At 46.5% G+C, this 18,579-nt stretch overlaps 1 protein-coding gene across 2 annotated transcripts in view; it reads right to left on the reverse strand.

The window, feature by feature from the left end:
• Positions 1 to 18,579, reverse strand: part of LOC102562873 (antigen WC1.1) — a 47,452-nt gene that overhangs the window by 12,513 nt on the left and 16,360 nt on the right. For both annotated transcript variants that reach the window (XM_059726795.1, XM_019485828.2), the window contains exons 5-10: positions 15,033 to 15,350; positions 12,997 to 13,311; positions 12,273 to 12,587; positions 902 to 964; positions 502 to 816; positions 33 to 68 (exon numbers count right to left, since the gene is read on the reverse strand). In XM_059726795.1, coding sequence (XP_059582778.1) covers positions 33 to 68; positions 502 to 816; positions 902 to 964; positions 12,273 to 12,587; positions 12,997 to 13,311; positions 15,033 to 15,350 — 1,362 coding nt within the window. The remainder of the gene's footprint in view (positions 1 to 32; positions 69 to 501; positions 817 to 901; positions 965 to 12,272; positions 12,588 to 12,996; positions 13,312 to 15,032; positions 15,351 to 18,579) is intronic.

Below are 18,579 nucleotides of genomic sequence, written 5' to 3' on the forward strand. Positions count from 1 at the left end.
ATTTATTCCTTAGTAGGAGAGGGAGTTCTTACCTGTTTTAACTGGTGGTGTAGGCATCTCTGTCACACCTGCAAAGGGGGAGAGAAGGAAAATAGAGATCTGGAAAAATCAGGAGTTGATATGCTTGTGGCCAGGGGAACATGCCCCTGAGCATTCTCTTGTGTCTGTAGGTGTCATGTGAAAATACATGCATAGGTTTCTCCTCTAAAAGAAATATATCCATTACACTAATTTAAATTCTCCACCCCATCCCCCCATCCAGCTCTGTTCTGGCAGCAATAAGGAACAGAATCATGAACCTGTAAGCTGGGTCAATGATTGCAGGAGTTATGTATATCCATGCCTTAGAAATCTGAGCTTACACATTTCCAACTTCTAACCATCAGTGATCTCTGCGTGGGGGACTAGACTGTGGTAACTCAGGTGCATTCAGCCACTGAAATATACTGCCTACCCCTACCATCTGTAAAATACACAATGAATCAAAATCCTGTCACTCACCAGTGCAGATCACAGCAGCATCGTCCTTATGGTGACACTTACTGTCATCCCAGGGCTCAGCACAACAGTCCCACAGAGACGACTCTGTCCCCTTGCAGTTCAGCTTGTCCAGCCAGATGGGACCAGTCCCCTCTCCATATGCAGCCTCGCCCAGGGCAGACACAGCAGCTCCACAGCCCAGTTGTTTGCACACAACATTGGCATCTGCCATGTCCCAGGAATTATCACACACTGTTCCCCAGGAGCCGCGGTGCCAAACCTCCACTCTCCCCGAGCATCTGTCCTCTGTTCCCACAACACGGAGCTTCTCCTTGTCTGGGAAAAGCAGAAACTTCACATGTTACTGGGATGGCCAGGAAAGACCTTATGTAACAAGGGAGACAGAGAAAAGCAGAAGTACCTGTGCAGCTTGTGGAGTTAGGACACTTGGAAAATGGGGCCTGAGTTGAGTTCTCTTTTCTTCCTGTAGTATTAAAAAAAACAAAACAAAAAAACTGAGGTGAATGCTTTTTACAAACTAAAATAAAAAGGTTGGCTTATTTAACACCTAATGTATTTTGTACTGAACTATAACTATGGATAATGTAATCTTCCTGGAGCTCCCTACTAGTGGCATTTGTCTTTGGCTATTGTTTCTGTATACAGTAACTCCAGACCCGTAGAAAGAGTTTTATACTTAAAGAGAATTATCAGATGAAACTCATCTGCGTGACTGTAGGAATCCATACACTATAAATATTAAGGTAGCATTAGACTTGACAGGAAAAATATAACTACAGAACTGAAATTACCTCACATCCACTCACACACATTTATGAACATATGTCCATATACATGCACATAGACTTTTGACAAGGTTTTGAGAAACTAACAAAACCTTCACAGTCTAGGCCCATGTGTGATTGCTTATCCCTATACAATCAATAGCTACATGGTCAGTCAAACTGATGAGATATATAAAGCAAGGAAGCCCATAAGGGTCAGGAGCAAAAAACTAAAGACAGAAGTACAGCTCCCAGCTGTAATTCAGAATTATTTTTGCAAAGCATTCTGAGTTACAACGTTATCCCAGACCAAACAGAAGTTCACTGTTGGTTCCAGAGGGGAGGATGAATCTAGCTGGGGCTGTGAGCCTGCAGCCGGGTTTCCATAGCAAGGGCCAGGGCTCTCTGCCAGTGCTCGCTGTTTTCAGAATGGGTGGGAGCAGAGGGAGCTTGTTCTTGGGGCTCCCCAGATGGTGCTGAAGGATGAGGTGGGGGAGTTGGAGCCCTCCCACATGGTGGGGAGAGCTGCAATATACCCACCCCACCCTCTAGGAGGAGCTGAAAAGCCTCCAGACTGAACTCCCTCTGCTCCCTTTCCCCCTTCCCATGCTGAAAACAGGGACAGACTAAGAGCTGCACAGTCAGAAGGCACAAAAGATGCTACATTTTGAAACATCTTTATCTGATATCTCATGCAATGAGGAGTCAGAATTTCACCCAATCAGCCATTTTGGTTGCTGTTTGCAACTACGTACTTGTGTTTGGTCATAGCTATAAACTGCTTTCTCTGGCCAGATGAGGTGAAAATTGTCACTGCTGTCTGCACCCTAAGTCTTTGCCCAGTCACAGTACTGCAGGCTGTCTTTAGCCTTCAAGGGCTGGAACAGGTGGGGTTTGTTGCCTGTGGCTTCAGGGGACTGGCTGCTCTGATTGCCCCACTAAGACCAGCTGGGCCTAGGGCACTGTTCCAGGATTGCTGCAGATGACATCTGTTTCACTGCACCCTGAAGGAATGAACTGCCCCCATTCTCTGATTGGAACCAGTTGGACCCAGATTTTGGATTTGGCCTCATTACCACTTAATTAGGAGAATGTCATGGAAATCAGCATAAAAAAGTTTCGCTAAAATCAAGGGATACCATAATCATTGTCTTTCCTCTTCCACCAAGCCCATCACTTTGTCACAGAAAGAAATCAAGTTGGATAAACATGATCTTCTCTTGACAAATCCATTCTGGCTGTTCCTTAGTACCTTGTTTTGCTTATGAAAAGGGAAGCTGCCCAGGGATCCCAGAGTGAACTGTTGCCTAGGTTTTAGCTAGTGGGTCCTTCCTGGATTCTACTGCTCCAAGTATCGCTCAAGTGCTAATTGGGGCATTCCTGACCCCATCCATGCTCCAGGACACCATTCACTTTACAAGACTATTTGTGGTGGATAGGTGTGGGAGATGTGGGGTGAGAGAGCATGTGGGGGTGGGGGTGTGTGGATATGTGGGGTGGAGGTGGGTATGAGGTTTGTGAGGAGCTGTGTGTTGGGGGGAGGGTGGCTGGGGTATGTGAGGGTGTGGGGGTGGGGTCTGCATGTATGGCAGTCCGAGGGGGGGTGCATGTGTATGTTGGGGTGTGCATGTGGGACTCACCCTATGAACACACACACACAGTCTGCCCCTCCCTACATACACACACACATCTAAGTGTGGTTACTTGACGTGTTTGTGTTTTTTTATTTTACTCAATAGAATCAGTGTGGCTATTGAGCCTGGTCATTAGAGCTATGGTAAATCTTTGGAGGTGTGAAGTAGCCCCTTGCTTCCTGGAGTGATTCTATTTCCCTGGCCACCTATAGCCTACAGTGGCCCACAGTAGGTTAGAAACTGAAGTCATAAAAAGCATGACCAGCAGAACAATGACACTTGCTCCAGGTGCAGCTGCTGAACTGCTTAGCAGTATATTAATCACTAAAGTGCACGAAAGAGGGCATGTTAGCCACACTCAGGTGTAGGTGGAGGAGATCCCCAACAGAGCAGATGGAGCAATATCTAAGGCACTCAAGTTACCTGTAGGCATTATGGGGTGGAGGGTTGCAGCCTTAATAAAAACAAGAAGGAACAACCTGTAAGGATGCAGGGACAGGTGAGGGGGAGGCATGGTAGGCCAGTCAAAGACTGAGAACACAGTGCCTCTAAACAGTTAAGACCAGGAGGCTGGAAGGAAACCCCCAAGGACAGCTGTAAATAGCTGGGTGCTAGGCTAAGGAACAGGATGGCACTTCTGTGGTAGGACTGAAGAGGGCAGGAAAAGAATGCAAAATGTGACATGCTTTTGCACCCCATGGCCATGACCATTTGGTAAGTAATGTGCTGTATAGGGAGAGCCCTAGCTGCATGCTCTGGCAACATGGTTAGTCCTGTCTGTGGTAGCTTCTCTGTAGGTGTCTCCAGGCCTCTCCCCACAGTCTGCTGCAGCTCCACCTGTACAACATCACCAAAATTTTGAAGGGCTGAGTGACAGGTTCTCATATAATACAGCTGCCTCTTGCCGACACTGTATAAAACCTATGTGGTTTGCTGACAGGTAACCTGGAAGCATTCTATCCCATGAATTTCACCATACCTGGCCTTAAAAAGAACCCTGATATTATCATACACAGGTTGATAAAGGGTGTCCCAATGCTGTCACGAACAAAACAGCATATATACAAGAGGCCAGGAGACAACTTTCCGACATGAGTTTTAAAAATTCCTGGCAACAGACCTCCCAGAACAATCCCACAGAGAATTATGCAACCTCTGGGAACACAGAACAGGATTTGTGCTTCCACCCCCACTTCTGCAAGGATGTAAGGTGTGTAATATATCAATTATTTTTTTTAATGGGTTGCTACTCAATTAACAACATTTATGGAGGGATGCCTGGGGTCTGAGAAAGTGTGCTTCAAGTCTGAAAAGGTTGAGAACTACTGCTCTACAAAAATTCTACTAGAAATGTAACAACTTTCAACCTTCCATCAAACTGAATCTTGAATATTCCCCCTGGAAAATTCATTTCTTGGACACCACTGTAAAACTTTACAATAGCCACATCACCACCACTTTTTACTGGAAACCTATCAACCATAGCTACCTCATTCCACTAGCTTTCATTCTAAGTACACCAATAGATTCATTGTCTACAAGCAAACCCTACATGACAACCATACTGTCATAACCCAATGATTTTTAGTGCCTTGGCACATTGGAATTTTCCCGCCACATGGAGCTTTCTTTGCACAGTGGATTTCTCAGCTGCAGAGAGAAAACCCCGGCGCAAAAGAGTTCCCGCCACACGTATGCAAATTAGTGTCCCACTATTGGTCAATTCTAAATTATTCCTACGTGGCGGCTAGCAATTGGCTCGCTAGTCGTATAAAAGGTTAGAGCAGCTTCCGCCCAAGTTGGAGGACTCCACAACCATCTCGTGGGGAACTCTGAGTGCGCTGTGGAGTCTAGCAAACTCCGCGTGTGTCTTGGAGGAGGACATAGGGGCCTGATCAGCTTCTAGCCACTCCCCGTCATAGTGGAAATTTGACGTATCCCCCGTGTTCAGCATGCAGAGTCGTATATCGACGACTCATCTCGGTTTGGTTTGGTTTGGAAGAGATCTCACTTGTGTTTGTCTGTGTGCAACTGCAACTCAAGCAAGTTTCCTTCCTGCACTGTGACCATCGGCAGTGTAAGTAAAGCTTTCTTTGTAAAACCAATACGCCTCCGTGCCTAACTCTACTCCATCATGGAAAACCCCCACCTGACGGTCCGGGCTACTGGCCATAGCCTTAGACCGCCCTCGGTCCCGACATGGCATCACGAACAGGATGCGGGGAAGACACGATGGAGTTAGAGTTAGTGAGAAACTGCCCTTGGCGCAGTGGAAAACGGCATGTAACAGACGCCGAAGAATTAGAGGCGCATATTGCTTACCATCAGGCGGGCGGAACGGGTGAAAGGCCCATCAGCGGCTACTTTTCACTGAAGGGAGAAGAGAAGGAAGCACATCTTCACCCCGGAGCTTTCAGGTGTGTGATGGGTGGAGAGCGGGTCCTATTTAGATCCCAAGAGGTAGGGGGCACCGTATCCTCAGTCCGAGTGAAACCGGTGGGCGCAGTAGACCCTACCATCGACCCAAAGTATACCCGCTGCCTGCGATATGTGCAGGAGACGGAAGACCAGTTTACTCCCCAAGCAGTGTTGTCTAGATTGAGGAGCCGCAAGCTCCCATCCGATCTCCGTGAGAGTTTGGAGACGGAGGGACGTGCCACAACTGAAGGGGCAGCCCTGAAGTGCGACAGGGGAAAAATGTTAAGTGCAATGGTCCATGCTATGACAACTTTAATGCGGGAAAATGTAAGTTTGAAAGCCCAGCTGCTCGCAGGCGTTCAGGCGGCTAAAGATGCGGCTGTGAGAGAGGATCCTGAGACGCCATTTCAAGATGGCGCCGAGCAAGAAGGGAGCCACGCGGAGGAGCCGGAAAAGATGGGTGGAGCTTCAAAAGAACAAGCGAGAATCCATCCAGCGGTCCCGCCCACTGAAGTGACATCGCCTCTGATGGCCCCGCCTTCTTGCCACAGGGAGGGAGCATCGAGCGGAGGAGAGCATCCACCCCTCCTACCAGAATCAATAATGGCTCTAGCAGCAGTTCGCCCTGTGACACCGACCTGCCAGGCAACTGATCCATCGAGTGCAGCTTGTACTACCACCTATCGTGCTCGTACTCGAACTGAGTTGCAGGAACTGTACGAGGAGTCAAAGATCAAGCCCGAAGAGACCCTAGCCGTGTGGATGGGACGCCTAGTTGTGGAATTCAGGTCCGATTTGTTGGACTTAGAAGAAGCAAGCTTCCTGATCCGGCGGGCCTCGTGGAGTAGAGGGCATGCCATCGACATCAATACAGTGACGTTCAACACTCATTGGCCCATTCTGCTTCCGGTGCTTGCCGCAGGACAACTCGGTCAGGAATCTCACGCATGGCATGACGGCCGGCCAGAGAAAGCTAGTGCGGAGCAGCTTTTGCTGGCCATGGTCAGGATCTCATACTACTCCTGGAACCCCAGAGCATGTGTATTGGGACTAACATCATCCCAGCAGAGAGGGCCATGGCCTCACCGCTATCTGCGAAATCCTGGGACAGTTCCAATCAATTTAAACAGTGTGAAAGCCTGTGTTGAGGTCTATGGAGGAAAGAACACCGTCATCATCTGGATTTTCCTCAACCCAATGGTTGGTCAACCTGCAAGCAACCTTTTACGTCAGCTTTCGCGATTGCGCATCCTGATGAAGTCGAAAACACCCAGTGACTGGGAGCATCAATCTACTATATACCCGATCGAAGCTCAGGGCGCAAGCCATAGCGAATCTGATTATCAACCGTTGCCGCAGAGAATGCCCGAAGAGCGAATCATGTTTGGGTTCCTCATAAACCATTCTGGGCTCACCAAACGACAGCTCCGAGTCCTGGGAGACACAGGCCAATGGCAACTGGCCTACGAACTGGGTTTTCAGTATCCAAACAAGCTAGACGACGAGTGCTCGATGTTGTCATCGACGTTTTTGTCTTGCTGAACGTGGATAAAACCCCGCGGTGTTTGCCATCCACTTCCGTGTCGGTTGTATCTATGAGCATGCAAGAGAAAAATCGTCCAGAGTGGAGCCGTGCCCGAGCACCTGTATTGTGTGCTGTAAAAAGAGGGGAGCGGTGACAAATCTTGCTGACTGCCCTATCACGCACGGTTCCATGTAAATATTGTAATATAGGTTAATTTATTGTTTTGAGGATTTTCTTTTCACAGGTCCGGGACTCAAAGTGCGTGGTGGAGGGAAGTCCCGAGAGAGAGACGGAGAACATCATTGAAGAAGCGAGGACTTGACTTGTGACTTCGCCATGACGCCTACTGAAGTCCTGATAGTTGAATTTCTTGTTATGAACATAATTATGTGTCTATGTGTCAGTGCCGGCTATTATCTGGTTCGATCCTTAGAGGACGAACTTATTTTGTTGTCTGAATTTGTGTTTAACCGTTTAACTTATGAACCAGCCGAGAGAGCTCATAACGACTCAAACGACGCGCATGTGGTTTAAATTCCAGCTGTGCCATCGGCAAGGGGGCATGTCATAACCCAATGATTTTTAGTGCCTCGGCACATTGGAATTTTCCTGCTACATGGAGCTTTCTTTGCACGGTGGATTTCTCAGCTGCAGAGAGAAAACCCCGATGCAAAAGAGTTCCCGCCACACGTATGCAAATTAGTGTCCCACTATTGGTCAATTCTAAATTATTCCTACGTGGCGGCTAGCAATTGGCTCGCTAGCTGTATAAAAGGTTAGAGCAGCTTCCGCCCAAGTTGGAGGACTCCACAACCACCTCGTGGGGAACTCTGAGCGCGCTGTGGAGCCTAGCAAACTCCGCGTGTGTCTTGGAGGAGGATATAGGGGCCTGATCAGCTTCTAGCCACTCCCCGTCATAGTGGAAATTTGACGTATCCCCCGTGTTCAGCGTGCAGAGTCGTATATCGACGACTCATCTCGGTTCGGTTTGGTTCAGAAGAGATCTCACTTGTGTTTGTCTGTGTGCAACTGCAACTCAAGCAAGTTTCCTTCCTGCACTGTGACCATCGGCAGTGTAAGTAAAGCTTTCTTTGTAAAACCAATACGCCTCCGTGCCTAACTCTACTCCGTCATGGAAAACCCCCACCTGACGGTCCGGGCTACTAGCCATAGCCTCAGACCGACCCTCGGTCCCAACACATACCTGCTCTGATCCCACCAACTGGGATGCATACCTTAGGAACCTGAAACAGGGTTTCCTATACTTACAATACAATCCTCAAACTACAGCCTCTCAAAAATCAATACAGCCATACTCAGACCTTGCTGAGCTACTACAGAACCAACCCTCTGACAAGGACAACACAATCTCTCTGGTCATCACCTACAGCACCTAACTTGAATACATCTCACACATCATTAACGACTTTTAACCCCACCTGCACAATGATGACTATTGCAAGAGAGTTTGGGGAGACAAGCCTGTCTGGTTTACAGGCAGCATCCCAAGCTCAAATGACATCTCTACAACAACTAACTACCTAACTCCAGTTCTCACCAAGTCACCAGCCTTTGCTACGGCCCTAGATGCAAGTTATTCCCTTTCATAAACACAGACATCATCACCAGAGCATAGCAGACCACACAAATTAAAACACCATGTTTATTTTTCCCATGTTTCTTGGCTTAGCAGGTTGCCAATGAGGCAACACACAGCTTTTTCCCCTTCCCATTGCTACAGGGACAGGGATTTTTTTCACTTCTTAGAAATATTGGATATTGGCTGATGACAAGGCTGGGGATTTTGATTTGGGGGTGCCAGTATGCCTCCTGGGACTAAAATGCAGAAGTTCCTAGTTAGAGGGTTTTGCCCCTATGCTCAAGGTCAGACCAATAACCATACTTGGGGTGAGGAAGGAATTTTACCCCATGTTCAGATTGGTACAGACGGTGTGGGGTTTACTTTCTTCTGTAGTGTAGATTGCTTAAGTGTATTTTAACAATTCTTGCAGTGACGGGACACTGACAACCCTTCTCTTGCTGCTTTACCTGATGCAAGTTAGGGTACCTTTGGTGTCTTTGGGCACTATGCCTTATAGGTGTAGAACAGGGTTGACTGTGTAGTTTCAAGGAATAGGTTAGACAAGGAATTGTATGGGGTGGGGGTGGGGGGATGATTCAGAAGTCCCTTCTAGCCCTACTTTACTATAATTCTATCTGGGGTCCATTCAGCTTATTTGCTATCATTTTCATATATGTCATGAACTGCTCCCAGTGCCCCTCTGCTGTCCACATTGGCTGGATGATACTCCCTAAATACAAGAATGAATGGACAGTGATTTGACATCATTTCCAGAAATGCACAAAATCACATGACAAAAGAATTTAACCTGCCTGAATATTTCAGCACCTTCCTCAGTGTAGTTGTCCATAAACAATAAAACTTTAAAAAACACCTTGAATGCAAAATTGAGAAACAAAAATCATCCACAGAATGGATTGTTTTACCTATAGTTTCAACAGGGACTATGGATTCATATCCCATTATCCAGACAAGCTGTTAACTCCAGCTGAACACAAAATTGTAGAACAAGAAAACATCCACAGACTGGACTGTGTTACCTATTATCGCAATAGTCTACAGATACTTACCTCTTTGCCTGGACTAAATGTTTCTTCCAGGTGTTAACTACCTTGTCTCTCAAGGTGTGAGATCTATTTTTTTACTCCTTTTGCAATACCCAGCTCCCCGTTTATCTTCCTTTTAAACCCCTTCTTTTTGCAAATCCATTCATAGCATATGATTAAGTAGGCTGTTGCTTATGAAAGCTCTTGCCTCTTTGAACCAGTTAGTCTCTGAGGTACCTCCCTGCCCTGTCTTCTTCCTTTTCCAGCTATCAAGATTAGGCTGATGGTTCTTTATTTCCCTGGGTCCCCCTTCTTCCTTCATCATAGGGGAGCACTGTATTTACCCTTTTCCAGTTATTTGGGATCTCACCTGCATTAGCAGTGGGAGAAAATATTATCTGGGGGGCTTTGGCAGCAGTGGAGGAGCACACAGCAGGGGTGCTTGGCGCAGCACTGTGGCAGCAGGGCATGGTAGTGACGCTGGAGCAGTGGAGCTTCACAATGAGTGGTGCTGGGTACGGCAGGACCGCGGTGCTGTGGTGCTGCTGCTATCCTCAGCTGCAGCAAAATAAGCTGGGGGCAGGGGAAACTAATCCCTGTTAACCCTTGCCTTCCACCACCTATGCTCACCTGAATTCCATGAGTTCTTAAAGATAAGCAATGTCTCTCCAAGTACCTCAACCAACCGACTCTGCTGATTTGAAACATTAAACTGCACCCTGCCAGCCCTCATGGAAAACAGCCACTTCACACCAGGTATCCCATACCTGCAGCTGAGTGCACTTCACTGGGGGCCTCACCTACCCACTACTACCATGGCTCATGCACCTCTGCACTGGCCAGTTCAACCCACGCCAGGCACACTTCAACATGTGCTTAGTCTGGAGTTATTCACTGGTTGAGTGTGCCTTTGGATGCCTCAAGAGATACTGGCGCACCTTCACCACCTGCCTTGAGTTCGCCAGGGCACCATGTCCATGGCACACTTGTGAACCACCTCCTCCTACACCATCTATAGTAGGGGGCCTGGGCAGCTACCCATGAACCCCAGACCCACAACACAACCACAACAGCACACACATTGATGACATTTTTCAAGAAACACCAAACTTTATTTCCCTCCACAACACAGCAACAGACCTGCCCTCCCTCCCCAGCAACAGACTGCCTCTAACCTTCACTTTCCAAAAACAAAACCCACCCCTAACCCGAAAGCCCACCACAAAGAAAGCACCCTTTTCTGCATGAAACTATTTACACTGGTGCATTGACAACTGTTGGGAGGGAAGGGCAGTGGGGTGGAGGCCTGTGGCAGGGGGTCAGGCTAGATGATCTGTTCAGGTCCCTCCTGACCCTATTTACTATGAAACTATGAAACCTATGGCATGGGCCCCGGGGAGAGAAGCCAGGCATCCCAGTCTCTGCTGAAACCAATGCAGGTACACATGACGCAGGAACCCCAATGGGCTGGGAACTCACCCAGGGGGAAGGGAGGACACTGCCCAACCCACTCAGCATGCTCCCACTCCTCCTCCATGGGGCCAGGGTCAGCAGGGCCCTTGTGGAGAGCTGCCCCAGCTATGGCCAGTTCCTACTCAGGGGCTGCATGGCAGCTGGGCAAAAGGTGGCCAGCAGCCCGGGCTGCTGGGGGACCATGCTCAGGAGCAGCATATAGGGGTCCTGGCCACTGCAGGTGGTGTTGCATCTCCTCCCAAGCCCACTGGGAGCCTTAGTGCTCGGCTGCAGGTGGCTGCCAGTGGCTAGGCTGGGCCAGGGCTAGGACTGGAGACAGAGCCCATGGGGAAGGCAGCTTCTGGCACAGGCCCCAGGGAGCAGAGCTGGGGTCTGTGGGGGCTGCAGCACCCAGCACATGCCCACATTGTTGGGCCATGGTACCCAGATGGTAGACAGAAGCTGGCACAGGCCTGGGGGTCAGGGCAGGCGTCTGGTGGCCATCCAGGGCCAGCCAGCGAGCTGTCCCTGACACGTGGCTATAGAAACTACCAGGTACATGGCTGTGTACCAAGTAGGAGGCTGGGCCTCTACTTCTGTGGCTAACTGGGCATAGTCTGTGCCCAACATCAGTGGCTACATGTGCACTACTGTGCATTAATGTGCATTTTTCTTGTACCTGTATATATTGGTACTAGCAAATGGTACATTAGACTAATCAAATGTGCAGTAATTGCCATGCATGTGTAGACAGTGATGCTTTACTGAGCATTAGATGTCTAATGCACAGGAAAGCATCTTGTGTAGACATACCCAGTGTGTAAGGGACCTACACATTCCTTTGTCTTCCTCCTACTTTTACTGTACTTGCAGAATGCTTTTTGTTGTCTTTTATGTTCCTTGGTATTTCCTTCTCAGTTCATACATTGGCTGCTTTGTTTTTCTCTATAATTTCCCATATTTTATACTTATACACATCCTTAGAAATACGTCCAATTTTCTACTTTTTGTGAAATTTCTCTTTCATTCTGAAGTAACTGAAGGGCTCACTACTTCACTAAGCTGGTCTCTTTCTGCAGTTCCTACCCTTCCTTTGCATCAGGATAGCATGCTGTGGTACCCTGAGTATTGTCTTTTTAAGCCACAGTCTATTCTCTTGGACTCTTTTTCCATTTTCTTGCTCATCTGGTAGACAATAAAAAATGATTGTGTCACTCTTGGAAATGTAAATGTATCTATACTGAAAAGTAAATAGAAAATAATGCTATCATAACCTTTCAATGAATTAAACATGTGACATATGCATGTATACTTATACATATAGTTATAAACAGATAGCTTTAGAATTACCGGTGCAGGTAATATGGGTCTCTTCTGCTCTGTTATCACATGACTTTGGGTCCCATGGCTCTGATGGGCACTGCCAAAGGGAGCTGTGATGTTCATGACACTCAATGCGGTCCAGCCATGTGAGGCCAGAACCCTGTCCGTATGCAAAGTCTGTTGCAATTTCTCCTTCATCTCCACAGCTCAGCTGTTTGCATACAATTGTTGCAGTGACTTGAGTCATCTGATTGGAGCAAACACTTCCCCATGTCCCATTGTAAAAAACCTCCAGCCTCCCGGCACAGCCACCACCATTCACCAGCCTCAGACTTACGAAATCTAGAAGGAAATGCAGAAAATGGTATGTAAGTGGTCTGAGTCTATTGAAATTGTGTTGTGAAGAATGAAATCCCAGAGATAAGAGAGATTCTTAAAAATGCAGTGGTCACCTCTGGAATGTCTCTATTTATCTATATTTACCTGCAGAGATACCTGACAAGCAGGTGCCAGCACCTCTAACACTAAGGAAAGGTTATGATACATATAATACTGTACTATGGGAAGAAAACTGAGGGAAATGATAACATCAGTGCCAGTATTTAGTCAAGTGACTTAGCTAAGGAAGTAGATATGAGAAAGACAGGTGTACCAAAAGAGTGTTTCCTATTACAGTTTCTCCCATGAAACATCCTACTTCACCATTACATTCCTCAGTAAACAGACTCATGAAAGCAATCATAGAACAAACCTGAGCAGAGCACTCCTACATCCTCCTTGTGTCTGCAGTCATGCTGCCCCCAGCCCCTGGAAGGGCACTCCCAGAGCTTGGATTCATTTCCAGAGCAGTTCACATCATCCAGCCAGATCTTCCCTGAACCTTCACCATAAAGAGTAGAGGCAGCTGCCTTGATAGCATATCCACATCTCAACTGTTTGCAAACCACATTGGAGTCCAGTAGATCCCAGGAATCATCACAGACAGTCCCCCAGGTGCCCCTGTAATAAATCTCTACTCTTCCAGCACAGCGACCTGCCCCATTCACCAGTCTGATCCGTCTGCTTCCTGCAGGGGAAAATCCCATTTGTGAATGCGCAATATATTGATAACATCTTTTATGCCTATCGCTAATGACACTATAATGCTCAAATGCTTTTAGTATGAATGTTTTTCTTTATTGATGCAAGGCCCTGCAATAAAGTTCCACAAAATTAAGGATAATTTCTACTTGAGGTGAAGTCAAATGCAATTCTTCAGCTAATTCAGTGCGGGCAGGAATAGGTCATACTGTACTTCAGATATACTGAAATTGAAAGATTCATGAGAAGCATGCATTTGAATATAATTCTCATATAATACTCCTTTCAGGAGGATAGCCTGTGCAGCTTTGAATAAATAGCATTACCAGCAAATAAAAATAGTTAGCTACTACCTGTTTAATATAGGTAGTAAACTAACTGAGCAGTAGATATTATTTAGTAGCACGTGGCTGGGAGCAAATTTTCTCCTGGTCAACCCCATCATTTGAGGATTACAGGGAAGAGGAAAATCCCCCAGTCCTGGTGCTACTCAGCTCTTGGCTTTCCCCAGAAGCTGGGAGCTGAGCAGTGCTGGGATGGGTAGCTCTCTCCCCTCCCCCCACTTCCCATCTTGGCACTGCTCAGCTTCTGGCTTCCCACAGGAACCAGGAGCCAAGCAGCACTGGGACTCAAGATCTGTCTGAGGGCTGTCCCACTTCTGGGGCAGCTCCAAGCCAACTCTGGGATGTGTTGGGATTTCCCTGACCAGCCCACAGCTGGCCAGGAACTGTCCCCCTTCTGCACCATGCAGCCTGGAGCTGGCTGGGAGCTGCCTCAGAAGGGAAACAGTTCCTGGTTAGCTCCAGGCTGTGCAAGGAAGCCCCACTGGCATGAAGCTTGTTCACATGTGCATGGGCCTGGGAGAGTTCTGCTGCAGCAGCTGTCTCCCAGATCATGCACATCAGGACATTTCCCAATATGTCTAGGGCAAAGAGACAGCTGCTTCTGGCTGCTGCTCTGTTGCTCTGATTGGAAGTAGATTTGTTCCCAATAGGGAACTTGTGTAGACTTGCTTCTAGGGAAGACTTACTGCACAGTATTTTACTGCACAGTTAAGATTTTATCGCATTAATAGCACATGTAGATGTGCCCAGTATGATATTGGATTAATCCAAATTATGTTTAAATCTATAAATATATTGGCAATATCGACAATGCTTTTGATCACAATGGGTTATGTTTTCCTTGTCTTATTAGTCTTCGCTGATTCTGGATGGGACATTATTAAAAGCTTTTAGATTTAGAAGCCAAAGGATTTTTTTTTAATTTATTCATTCTTCACTTGGAATTAATCATGCTTATTTCCTCAGTAAAGATGAACAGAAAATAATGAGTACATATATTTTTATTTGCAATGTTTTATTTTGTTTTTTTTTATTTTTTTGACCATATTTACAATAAAAACAAACCATTTACTAACATTTTGAATTTTTTATGAAAAAGAAGAGCTTTGATAAACAGAGACCAGTGCTAATATATAAAATGCAAGTGGAAAGGGAAAGAAGGGGATTCAGTGCACTAACGCTACAATGTGGTAATACTTTTTCTGGTAATGAATACATATAATTTTACTCAAAGTTTGCCACATTTTGGCCCTGAGATGCATATCTCTTTGTGATCTGGTGAGATAAGAGCTCAAATAAGTCTATCAGCAGGCCATGGGACAGCCACGGAGAGGAGGTTTGTAGGATTTTCAGGGAAAGTCACCTGAGCAAATGACACCGACATCCTCAGCAATTCCTGCCTGTGCTGTCTCAGACACAGAAGTGTTGCAGAGTGTCAGACGAGATTCATATCCGGAGCAGTGGATACTTCTCAGCCATACAGGGCCTGTCCCTCGCTCAGATTTTGAAGGATTATAGGCCTTCTCAGCAATACCGCATTGGAGCTGCCTGCACACCACGTTGGCATCATTCATGTTCCACTCGTCATCCAGGACTCTGACCCACACGCCATCAAGAAAAATCTCAACTCGCCCATCACACTGGTTCTCACCATTCAACAGCCTGAGGGATGCAAAGTCACCTGGGATAGAAGAGATGGAAAATACACTGAATAACTTATTTGTTTTAGGAATAATGTACCAAAGTGACATGAATGACAGATCTCCATGCTAAGGAAAGTATAATTTATCACTGTGCAGTGGTTCAAGAGGAAGCCTCTTTCGAGGGGCCCTGTTTGTTTCTATATTAACACATGAGCTTAAAGTGAGAAAAGGTTACCTATCCCTGAAACTACATCTTGTGAGTGTCAGGGTACCTCTTATATGTTAGTGACTTCTCAGGTCTCACTCCCTGGTGCAGTCAATATGGGCATTTATACACATACTCCAGGGTTTGTGCGGGTCACTTTAAATCACAGCAGCTCTGAGAGCCACTCTGACTAGAGTGCCGTGAGCGTCACTTGTATCAGTCTCCCTGAACTGAAAAATGACAACAGGGGCACGTTAATTAAAGCATCCCTGCCACCATTTTTCAGCGCAGGGATGCTGATACAAATGACACTGGAGCCTGCTGGAGTGCACTAACTACCACACTCCAGCAGACTCGACTGAGTCTTCTCCGATGTGCCATAATTACAGCGCATTGGAGCAGCCTCTATACATATATATAGGCACCCTAATAGTTGAGGCTGGCCTAGGAATGCTGTTAGGCCAGTACAAACCGTGCAATTACACAGGGCTTTGAGTTAATTATAGACCTCTGAAATTCTTCTTATGTTTTAGTTTTTTGCCTAATAAAGTGTAGGATTCCTAAATAGAAACTTTTTCCCAAAGTAGTAAATTTTGACCCAAAGTAGTACAGTAGTGTATTTCCCCCTATTGCTGTGCTTAACAACCCATGGTAGGACCAAGCCTCCGCTTATTACTGAATGAGCTGAAATTCTTGAACCTCCTGTGGAATAGTTCAAGCTCTAAAAGAGCCGGGTTGCATAAGCAACTGAAAGACTTGTGGTGTTGGCACTAAGCAGCAGGGCTGTGCACAGCTTCAGTCTCTGATTCAATTTGGCAGAGATTTGGCCTGATTCAGTGGCTGAATCTCCAAATCCGAATCAAATCAGAGGACCTTTTAATCTCTCTGAATTGAATTGGAACACTCCAAATCAATTTGAAAAGATTCGGCGATTTGGACCTAGACACAGCTTTAAATGTTTTTTGTACATACCTCAAGGTACCAGGTGGCTTGTGAATGCTGCAATGCTGGGGCACATGGAGTGTCCCACAGAAGTGTGTGGGGGGGGGGAGGGGGTCCCCCATGTGCTCACCAGAAGACCCAGAAGTGGACCAGAAGCACTTCTGATCCACTTCCGGGTCTGCCGAGGAGCGCGCTGGGCGCCTCCCCCCCCCCCCCCTCCTGGCTTGGCAACTGGTGCCTCCTGGGTCTTGGGGGGCATCTGGGGTCCCTCCACAGCCAATCACTGAGCCAGGAGGGTATGCCCCCCCATGCTCCCGCCTGGATCCAGAAGTAGACTGGAAGTACTTCTGCTCCACTTCCGGGTTTGCCGCCCAGCACATGGGGGGCCCCCTCCGCTGTCATGTGGGATGCTCCTCCACCCCAGCATTGCAGCATTCATGAGCTGCACCTGGTACCTCGAGGTATGTAGAATAAACATTTAAAGCTGTGTCTACATCCAAATTGCTGATTCTCCAAATCAGCATCGCATCTATAGATTCGGCCAAATTGAATCAGGCACAAGGATCTGAATCAAGGAATTGAATCACTGTCCCCGATTCGGGCCTAATCCAAATCTGAATTGAATAGGGCCCACTTCACAAACCTCTACTAAGCAGTGCCATGGTGGTGATAAGCAGCATTTCCCAGTGATGGTGTGGAGAAACAGCAGTAGAGCAATATTCTCTAACAGTGACTCCAGCGATGAACAGTAACAGCATTGGTGATCCCAGTAGCAGAGGCAAGCAGTGACAGTGAGCCCCCATGTTCAGGAGTATAGCAACCTCTGGAATGGGCTCCCCTAACTAGCACCTACCTTTTTGCTGGTGTAGGCAGTACAGTCCCTGGGAGGAAACAATACCCTGTAGCGGCTGAGTTAGACAGAGTTTCTCTGCATTTGCTTTGTAATCATCCAACAGTGTTCCCTACTACGGGACTATCACACTTTTTGTGCCTGGAATCAGGGCAGATTTTTGATAGCATTGACAGTGATAAACTTTAGTTGAGGCAGGCTACTAACTATTAAGGTTTCTCCCAGTATTGTTTTATTGCCCCTCTTTCTCTCCTCACTTTTTAAGAATTGCTGCTATTGCTTGTGAGTGGGCAAACTTATTCAGTTAGGGATACCCTGTTCATAGGTTTCTGAGTGGAGGCTCAAGCCAAATAGAAAATTTGTGTAAAACCCCTAAATTTGAACCCAGCCCTTGTTACTGCCATTCAGAGCTTAGCAGAAAGGTTATATGTGTATGTATGAATGAGGAACTTAGTAATCCTATTTGGTCACAGGTTTTATTTTGCATGTAGCAGTGGGATTCAAAATCTGTTTTCTTCTATAAAAGTCACCGTTTCTCTCATTAAGGTTCCATTACATTGAGTGGGTGGTCATGGGCCCTTTTTGCAAATGTAGCCAATTAGTTAAGGATTTTTCTATCAACACTTCATTGGTGTTGATCAAATATTCAGCCAAGTGTCTTCTCCCTAGTTTACAGCATACTCTCTATGTTGGCACTGGATTTTCTCCTGATTTTCAAATAAACTGTCAATGAGTTTGTGGGGTTCTAATAAAATAAAACAGGCCTTTCTTAAAATCATATTGTAAGCTTCATAGCTTTGGGGCCTCCTGTGATGCAGTTTAAAAACAAATGGTAAAAGCTACAGCGGTTTTAAAGAATATTTAGGATTTTCTCCTTCTAGGAGTATGTATGCAACCAGCTTGAGGGTTCCAGGTCTCAGAACAAATACAAAATAATAATGGCTATCAAAACTATGTGATCCTCTTCCTTCTTGAAATGAAGGTAGGGTTTAACCTGAGACTTTGCTTGAGGTTCATTGGACAAGAAATCTTCTTACATCTTCTGAACTCATGACAAGCTTCACCATGCTAAGCAAGTTAATTGGGAACAGTTTGGTTTGGAAGCTGGACGATAAACAAAATGGCTTGAGGAGCTCCAGGTATATATACTGTCCTCTCACCTAAGAGAGTTTTTTAAATCTTTCTGAGACTCTGGATTCACTGCACTGCAGTGTCCAGATCCCAGAAAGAGAACTAACAGTACCAAATGAGATCTCAGGTCAGGAAGACA

The sequence above is a fragment of the Alligator mississippiensis genome, chromosome 4 (genome assembly GCF_030867095.1).
Source record: "Alligator mississippiensis isolate rAllMis1 chromosome 4, rAllMis1, whole genome shotgun sequence".
NCBI classification, from domain to species: domain Eukaryota; kingdom Metazoa; phylum Chordata; order Crocodylia; family Alligatoridae; genus Alligator; species Alligator mississippiensis.